The sequence below is a fragment of the Oncorhynchus tshawytscha genome, linkage group LG01, assembly GCF_018296145.1.
Source record: "Oncorhynchus tshawytscha isolate Ot180627B linkage group LG01, Otsh_v2.0, whole genome shotgun sequence".
Taxonomy (NCBI): domain Eukaryota; kingdom Metazoa; phylum Chordata; class Actinopteri; order Salmoniformes; family Salmonidae; genus Oncorhynchus; species Oncorhynchus tshawytscha.
The window spans coordinates 42078787-42088815 of record NC_056429.1 but is presented as its reverse complement, the minus strand read 5'-3'; the positions used below and the strand labels follow the sequence as shown (position 1 = coordinate 42088815).

The 10029-nt window shown below is 41.1% G+C and overlaps 1 protein-coding gene across 3 annotated transcripts in view; it reads right to left on the bottom strand.

The window, feature by feature from the left end:
• Positions 1-2434: 2434 nt before the first annotated feature.
• Positions 2435-10029, bottom strand: part of LOC112250872 (phosphatidylinositol 3-kinase regulatory subunit gamma) — a 293219-nt gene continuing 285624 nt past the window's right edge. For all 3 annotated transcript variants that reach the window (XM_042321581.1, XM_042321585.1, XM_042321590.1), the window contains one exon: positions 2435-9008. In XM_042321581.1, the coding sequence (XP_042177515.1) occupies positions 8795-9008 (214 nt within the window). In that variant the 3' untranslated portion in view covers positions 2435-8794. The remainder of the gene's footprint in view (positions 9009-10029) is intronic.

Genomic DNA, 10029 nt, shown 5'->3' with positions numbered 1-10029 from the left:
GATCAAATAAGCGTCACATAACAAATTAGCAATACAATTTTTGTTGACCAAATTCTACACTCTTTCATTGACCTATATACAAAAATTACTCAGTTTGTGAAATTATTTTCATAGACATATTTTGGGTGGAGTAAAACCTCTCGCTTCACCTCTTCTTCTCTGCCTGTAGTCACTGCCAGTTTTGAAGCCTTCTTTAGAACAGTGTTTCCCAACTCCAGTCCTCGAGTACCCCAAACAGTACATATTTTTGTTGTAGCCCCGGGCAAGCACACCTAATTCAACTTAGTTGATTCAGGTGAGTTTTTAAGGGGCTACAGAAAAAGGTGTGCTGCTGAGGGTACTCGCTTGCACTAATCCAATGTAATTACAGTAAAATACTGTAACATACAAACCCCACCTCCCCTTAAGTAATTTAATTCATTCATTCATTCATTACAATTACCATAAACATATTACAGTATGTAATAGTATTGGATACTTTAAAGTATGGTACACTAGTAACGGTCTGCCTGTAAGTTACCGTAAAAACAACAGGAAATGGTTAATAGTGTAGCTAGTAGCCTAGTAAGGATGCATCATGCAGTATTGGGACACTACACTTTACAGACGAAGTGGAACAAAAGTAAACATTGAACTTGGTTCCATTAGTTTTTGGATATTTTCTAAGATATTTGATAGGTTGATTTGTTACAGGAAATAATCACTGCCACCTGATCGGGTTAACTTCTTTGGGAACAGGGGGGCAGTATTGAGTAGCTTGGATTAATAAGGTGCCCAGAGTAAACTGCCTGCTACTCAGGCCCAGATTTTGCTAGAAAACACTCTAGTTTCCAAAACTGTTAAAATAATGTCTGTGAGTATAACAGAACTCATATGGCAGGCAAAAACCTGAGAAAAATCCAACCAGGAAGTGGGAAATCTGAGGTTTGTAGTTATTTTAAGTGATTGCCTATCCAATATACTGTGACTATGGGGTCATATTGCACTTGCTAAGGCTTCCACTAGATGTCAACAGTCTCTAGAATGTTGGTTTAGGCTTCTACTGTGAAAGGGGAGCGAATAAGAGCTGTTTGAACCAGGGGTCTGGCTGAAAGCCATGAGTTGTTGATTGTGCACGGCCGTGAGCTAGAGCTCCGTTCCATTTCGTTTCTAAAGACAAAGTAATTGTCCAGTTGAAACATTATTGAAGATTTATGATAAAAACATCCTAAAGATTGATTATATACATCGTTTGACATGTTTCTACGAACTATAATGGAACTTTTTTGACTTTTCGTCTGGACTTAGTACCCGCGCCTTGTGCATTTGGATTACTGGACTAAACGCGTGAACAAAAAGGAGATATTTGGACATAAAGATGAACTTTATTGAACAAAACAAACATTTATTGTCTAACATGGAGACCTCGGAGTGCAATCAGATGCAGATCATCAAAGGTAAGTGATTCATTTTAATGCTATTTTTGACTTTTGTGACACCTCTTCTTGGTTGGAAAATGTCTGTATGGTTTTCTGTGGCTAGGCGCTGACCTAACATAATCGCAAAGTGTGCTTTCGCCGTAAAGCCTTTTTGAAATCTGAAACAGCGGTTGCATTAACCTTTTATAACTAGGGGGCAGTATTTTCATTTTTGGATAAAAAAACGTTCCCGTTTTAAACATGATATTGTTTCAAGATGCTCGACTATGCATATAATTGACAGCTTTGGACAGAAAACACTCTGACATTTCCAAAACATTAAAGATATTGTCTGTGAGTGCAACAGAACTGATGCTACAGGCGAAACCCAGATAAAAATCCAATCAGGAAGTGCCGCATTTTTTTAAGCCGCCTCATGCCAATGACTCCTTATATGGCTGTGAATGAGCTACGAATGAGCTTACGTTTTCTACGTATTCCCCTAGGTGTCTACAGTATTGTGACGTCTTTTTACACATTTATGTTGAAGAATAGCCGTAAGGGACCACATTTAGCAAGTGGTCACATGGTGGCTCCATGTACACAAGTAGCCATTTTTCTAATCGCTTCTTATGAGAAACCAATTGCCCTGACGGATATATTATCAAATTGTCATGTGAAAAACACCTTGATTCCAAGAACACAGGATGAGATGTTACTATCCTTTGTGCAAGCACTTCCAAGAGTTAATGAACAGTGAGCGTGGTGAAATTTGGGGAGCGCATCGTCAGTAGTGTACCTTTGGTTCCTAGGGTGTTTCGGCCTTTCACACTATACACCCTCCCCAAAGGCGAGGGTGTATAGTGTGAAAGAAAAAAAAGTGTGAAACACTTTTATTTTCAAGTATTCTACTCCGCTAGCCAGCACCTCGCCTAAATAGGTGTGCGTTTCTTTTCCTTCTATAATGGCCGTATGCCACACCTCCTCGGGCCTTATTGTTTAATTGACCCACAAGACAACACAGAGACAACAGGAGGTTTGAATAAAATATTTTCTTTATTCTGCGAGAGAAATGAATATAGTGAAGTTCCATTGATAACGTACAAGAGTTGAGTTCATAACAAATGGAGATTTTTACAACATACACAAACCATTGCAACAGATACGAGAAAGTGAAGTAGTGTACCGTGGCGTTATTAAAACAACTTTAAACTGATGAAGGGAATACCTATAGAAGCTAAAAGCACGGTATGTATGTCGTCGTTGTAATACTGAGAAAGAAGTCTCTGTTTGACTGGTCTGGAGAGTAAGAGCACCACTCATAGCCGGCTGTACAAGGTAAAGTCATCACCATCACAATCCACATGCAACAACACCACAATGGCGCTCCAGAAACACACAATTATATACCAGAACGTCTATGTGAGTAGGTACTTACTTAGCAGTAATTGTCAAAATAAAGTAAGCAGACAGAAAAATAAAAGTAGATCAATGTCATATTGCTTGTATTTTGTCTAAGAAGTAGCCTACATAACAAAAACTGCTGGTGTTAAAGAAATTCTGCGAGCATTCTGTGAAATAAGAATAACTGTTTGATTATGTGAGTTTCAAGTTGTGTACTGTAAGCAACCCAGTAAATGCTTTACAGGTCAAACATTCAAAGCATATTATATTGTCGGTCTCAAACATTGACAGATATTGTGATATGGGGAAACGTGTTGGTTTCAACATGCCAAACAGACCGCAATGAACACACGTTTTCTATTGCTGTGACGTTCATCTTTCTCAGTATTACATACTTATGACGCTATAAACGGACAATAATAGGACTGTAACTTGGTTCAGCTGGAAGCAGTGACTTGTTTAGTTAGCTGGATTCAAATCAGATCGGAATACACCATGAACAGTCAAACAACCGTTTTTCTTTAAAACACCTCTTTTTTTCCAATTTTTTATTTTTTTAAACACAAAAACAACAGTCACGAGTACCAAAGATGCATGCTGGATCTGTACGTATGTCAAAAGAGGGATAGGGGACAGTGTGATACACACATTTTTTTCTAACAAACAATTGTTTTCTCTTTTTCTTTCTAAATCTTTTTCTTTTTTTAATAAGAAGCTGTACTCCTATGAAGCTGTGCTGGGTATTGTGATCAGATAGCAGTGCTAAGAACACACACGACTCCTGGTGAGAATCACAACATATTCAAACCCCCACTGGCTGCATGCTGCAAATGAAACTCTGCAGAACTGCTTGAGGGGCAAGAAGAAAAAGAACAACAGACATTATAGCTATATAACAGTCTTGTGGTGCTATAGGAAACCTAAGCCTGCATTGTCCTGTACCTGTACTCCAACGTAAGAGTTTTGTTTTCACACAGAAAACGATTAAAACAGTCAAAAAGTAAACTTGGGGAATAAGATATTTTGGTTCGTCCTAACCTCTTCGAAATGTCTTGGTAGTATGTGCAGCACACCTTGTCCCAAGTCATATCCCACTGACAGAAACACAAAGGTGCTGTTCTTTAATAAAAACACTAAATCTCAGACAGAACATCTCTCTCACGCATTACTCCTCTGTCCCTGACCCCTGACCCTTGACAGAAAAGGAAAGGGATATCGCATGCATTCTGGAGTGAAAGAACTTAAGGGAAACTTGCTTTCTGTCCCGCAGAAGAACGACAATCACTTCTTCTCTTTTTAAGACAAACCACTAGACACAAGGGGAAATTAAAGTGTATCTGTCTTATTCACTTCCTTCCAAAGCTGAGAGGGAGAGAGAGAGCAACCGTACGTCCGACTGGATCAACGTGTGCAAATATATGACTGTGTTGTGAGAAAACAAGGAGACAAGACACAGGGAGTGTTTTTGGTGAAGTAAGAGGTCTTTCACAAACTAAACTAAAAGAGGAATCACACCAACGGCACACATATTGTAGACCAATAAAGCCACTCACATCATGGGTGCAGAGACTTGCTAAATCATTCAAATTAAACCCTGACATAGGAATAAATCTGCCTTCTATCTCTCATCACTTTCAGAGCGGTGAAAACTATCAGTCTAATTTGAATAGACAAAAGACAGAGGTGTGGCAAAATATCCTCCTTAACCACACTGCTTGGTAAGGACATCCAAATGTTCTTTGGTATAGATCGAATACCTCAAATCACCAAGGAACACCTATCCCCAATAATGCATTACTATTATACTTCATAATAATGACTTTTATTGCTAATTAGCAACATCATTATCACTAACAGGGGATTCTAGCTAACTGTATGGGACATTTATTTAACTAGGCAAGTCAGTTAAGAACAAATTCTTATTTTCAATGATGGCCCAGGAACAGTGGGTTAACTGCCTGTTCAGGGGCAGCACGACAGATTTGTACCTTGTCAGCTGGGGGGTTTGAACTTGCAACCTTCCGGTTACTTGTCCAACCAACACTCTAACCACTAGGCTACCCATATTCACTCACTCTGATTACCTCTAGCTACGGTACCATATTAACTTCTGAGTTCTTCTGGAAACAAGGCAATGGAAATGACATGTAACATGGAAACAAACATCCCTTTCAAACTATCAACATCTAAAGGCTAAAAATAAAGTCAACTGAAATCTTTGGTCTCAATGCCGGGGGGAGGGGGAGTAGAGGAACAACTAAATCACGAACAAAAATAGTATGTGTTCTTTCAGCATCATAGATTAGTAAAGGAAATGCTTTGTCTCACAGTGGAGAATAACAACTGAAGATGAGACAGAGTCACACCGTGTCTGCGTCTGAAATGGCACGCGATTCCCAAGCACTATATAGGAAATGCGGCGCCATTTCGGATGCACCCTGTCTTCTCTGAAGAGTGATGTTTGCGATATCAGACAAGCCCCCCCCCCCCATCAACAAACGTAATCTTAGTATATTTCTGAGTATCTTTCCCTCCTTGCAAAGAATCTTACTTGTATTTCTGTTTCTGTGACATAAACATGTTATAATTATATATATTTAAAAGTCAACCCAGTCCCGCTCACTACTATAGAACAACAAAACAGATATTTTATTTAATATATGTATATTTCTATATAAAGACATTCAACAGTGAGCAATGCAATAGTTCAAGTAATAGAGTTAGGGCCCTATAGGGCTCCTAGTAAAAAAAAGAAAGAACTAAAAGTCAACAAAATAACAACCTTCAAACCATGGTGGAGGATAAGGAAGGAGAGGAGACTGAAGTGAAGATAGACAGGCTCTTGAGCTACCTCAGTGGACAAACCTAACAGAGCAGGGCCACTGAGGTGGATAGACACGATTAGAACCAGGTAGACACCATTATAATTAATGACAAAAGGTCTACTGTCTGGGTGTTGTTAAACCTGTTTTTTTACCAGTCCAGAGATTAAAGTGGGTTTTGTTATGAAACTGTTGTGGCAAAAGGGTATCCTAGCATCCTGCATGAGGGTCCTTGCCAAAGAAAACAGGGACGAGGAGACACAAACAAACGTCCATCTATCAGAACAGCCTGATCCAGTTTTACATTCAACATGACCTCTAACCCCTTTCCCTCCCCAGTACACCATATCACACCCCACTACACTCTATACAGAAGAGCTAAACCTCACCATAACCCTAACAGCTGTTACTAGGCACATCAGAACATACAGACCAGGGAGAGACTGAATACGGGAGAACCCATCTCTCCTCTAGTCTTGAGAGGGAGTGTCACACCTTCTCCCTCCTCCTCCCTTGCATGTGTTCTTTATCAAGGGCTTTCAGCACTGACTGTGACCTAGTGACCCCCCCCACTGCCTCATCTGGCTTATCTTAGTGCACTACTCCAAGGGGTGGGAGTGCATGTTAGATAAAGATGATTCGCAGAAGCGTATGGTGTCGTTGTGGAGGAGATACAGGGAGATAGATACTCGGGGGGCTTTTACCAAGACTGTATCATTCACTCATTCATTCACCATGATGATTCCACTTCACCGCCACCACATGGCTTAGATAACATGGCCTCAACTTTCCTTCTCACACACACTGAGCACTGGTTCTTACTGGTGTGACCCCATACACTTCACTGATTTCCACTGGTAGTTTAGTGAAGACTCCAGACAATATACAACTCTCTTGTTTTCAAAGTGTGACAAGAGAGTTGCTTATTTGAATCCAGTTTTTTTTATGTGTAACTCTGAATCTGTTAGATCAATTTTGGTAGTCAACCTCACTGGAGTGGTGTCTTTACCCCCAATTGAGCCAAAACATTTGTCCAGTAAGGTGCAAATTTGGAGGGGGCTTGATTAAAAATCACTGTGTTTGTTCTATTCCAGGGTCATTAAATCACCCCTCTGCTGCAGCGCTACCCTCTCCTGTCAACAAGGCCTTAAATATGGCCTAAGATTAACAGGCAGGGAGGGGACAACTGTCTGGGAGAGACAGGACCCCAGGGACACTCGGAGATGGATGAGGAAGTGAAATAACCCACTCACTGTTTTTTTTCTGGTTCAATGAAAGAAAATGAACTAAGTAGACAGGACTGGTGTCTATTGGTGTCTGTGGAAACACCCAGTTAAGTAGACCAGAAATTGTCAATTTATTTTCAATGGTAAATGGCCTGAGTGAACTATCTTAATTTATCCACCATATTTGACATCACTGGTCCATTGTCTGTCTCAGGGGCTGCTGGTTAGATAGGCAGCAAGGAGAGCCAATGGTAACACAGTGGCCAAACAACAGCCAATCAGAATAGAGAGTTTCATATCAGGGAGTAGAGGTGACCGAATAGACTGGAAAATTGCACATTGTGGTTGTTTGTCATTTTGTCAATATTTATTGTGCGATGTTATAATATTTTATTTTCAACAGAAATGTTTCCACTGGTCTTAAAGTCAAGCACTGGGTAAGAAGTTTGAGTGAAACACAAACAAAAACAAAACAAAAAAAAGGAAATAAAAGAAAAGAAAAGCAATATATATTCAAAAGCTTCAATGTGCACTTTGATTATCTCTCCTGCGAGTCTGTCTGGAAGCTGGGTTCGTTCAGCTCTCCGGGTGACTGCTAACCTAAATAATCATAATACATTGTTGGATTGCACTTTCTTCAAGTTTTTATCATCATCAAAAGCATTCGTCTTCAATTTGAAACTCCCCCCTCCCTACCTGCTTTGTGTACACTAAAACAGTTCAAAGTCTATTATCTCAAAGGTTCCCCGTTTGTTTTAAACAGACATTAGCATATACTACAAATAATATTTTGTTTAAAACAAACATGTTTCAGGTTCTAAGGTCATTTGTTTCTCCTTAGTTTTGGGATTTGGTGTCAAACCGTACGGTGCCGCCTTGGCTGGGCTCTCCTCTTAGATAAGTGCTTCTACCCCGACCCATGACCGCCGTCTAGACGGTCAAACCTACCGACCGTCTCCGTCTGTGCGTACCATCCCCTCAGAGCTTATAGTGCACGAGCACTGGGCCCAAACTCTGTTTCGTGTGTGGTATTAAACAAAGCAACCACTCTTTTTCAATCTTCTCCATTCATACAGACTAATAAAAACACAATGGACTTGTTTCTGGCCATGCCAACTTTGGTCTCTGTAGGTGACTATAACGACATGACTTTACCATGACTTACAATGTGTCATAGGAAATATGATCCAGCCATCAAGAAAACAAACTCACTCTCCATCTACGGTTAGTATAAAATCAAGCTTTTTTTCCTTCTTTTAAGACTACAAAACATTTTTCTCTCGCTTGTAACCCCTCTCGACTCTTCCCTCCCTTCGATTCTCCCTTACCTTCACCCTCCCCCCCAACCCTTCAGCAGCAGTCTATATGGAGGGACACTGAACAAGCGTCTTTTGTCTGTTATGCTACATTATTTTTGCTTCTGATTCGGAAAGGGACAGAGAACATACACTCGACATCATTATAATCATCATCTCTTGCATTTAGCAAACAAGCGGTGAACAAAATAAATTGTCCAAATAAAAAAAGAAAGAGAACAAAACCAGAAAAGAAAAAGGAAAGAAAAAATTGGGGCGACAGACGGACGACAGGAAACAAAGCCTTAAAATTGAGCGTCTTCGTGTTGTCGTTAAATCTGTAAAAGAGCCCTGGCTGGAGTTTAGGTTGCAGCATGGTCACCTAAAACTCGGCTCTTCTCTTTTCCTTCAGTTTTTTCACATTCACAAACATTTAAAACGTCCTTGTGCAAATCAAGCAGTCTTTAGAAAGAATGCCCTCCAATTGTTCTAGTAAAAATATATATAACTCCAAGGTGGCTGACGTGTGTGTCGCAGCAAGTGTTTCCCACTTTCCCCCCCATCTCAGGGATTTTCTCAGGTTCTGGGTAATAGTTACCCCCCCACCCCCTGTCCCCTCATCCATCCTGGGGCTGGGTGGGGGGGGGTGCTCATCTCCGTGGGGCAGGGCCGGAGGATGAGGGCATCTGTGCGTAGACAGGGTAGGCCAGGCGCACATTGAGCGAGTCGTTGTGCTGGACAAGGGAGGTCTGGTGGTAGTGCAGGACCAGGTCTTTCAGAGAGCTGTACAGGTTGTAAGGCTCAGCGAAGCCGTAGCCCCTCTGCGTGCTGTAAATCACACAGTGCTTAACCTCACCCTCCACACTGTAGAAAGAGAGGATAGGAGGTGTTAATACGAGCCAAAACACACAAGTTACGTGACAGCCTTATTCTAAAATGGATTGAAATTGTTTTCCTCATTAATTTACACAATACCCCATAATTACTAAGCGAAAACAGGTTTCTAGAAATGTTTGTAGATTTTACATAAAACAAATAACAAAAAATAACTTGTTTATATAAGTATTCAGACTCTTTGCTATGGCACTCAAAATTGATTTTGTTTCCATTGCTCATCCTTGAGATGTTTCTACAACTTGATTGGAGTCCACCTGTGGTAAATTCAATTGATTGGACATGATTTGGAAAGGCACACACCTGTCTATATAAGGTCCCACAGATGACGTGCATGTCAGAGCAAAAACCGTAACATGAGGTCAAAGGAATTGTCCGTAGAGCTCTAAGACAGGATTGTGCCGAGGCACAGATCTGGGGAAGGGTACCAAAAATGTCTGCAGCATTGAAGGACCCCTGACCCCTGCTCTAAAGTTCCTCTGTAGAGATGGGAGAACCTTCCAGAAGGACAACCATCTCTGCAGCGCTCCACCAATCAGGCCTTTATGGTAGAGTGGCCAGATTGAAGTAAAAGACACATGACAGTCAGCTTGGAGTTTGCCAAAGGGCATCTAAAGGACACTCAGACCATGAGAAACAAGATTCTCTGGTCTGATGAACTCAAGATTGAACTCTTGGGCCTGAATGCCAAGCATCACGTCTGGAGGAAACCTGGCACCATCCCTACTGTGAAGCATGGTGGTGGCAGCATCATGTTGTGTGGATGTTTTTCAGTGGCAGGGACTGGGAGACTAGTCAGGATCGAGGGAAAGATGAACGGAGCAAAGTACAGAGAGATCCTTAATGAAAACCTGCTCCAGAGCTCTCAGGACCTCAGTCTGGCAAAGGTCACCTTCCAATAGGACAACGACCCTAAGCACACAGCCAAGAAGTGGCTTCGGGACTAGTCTCTGACTGTCCTTGAGTGACCCAGCCAGAGCCTAGACTTTAA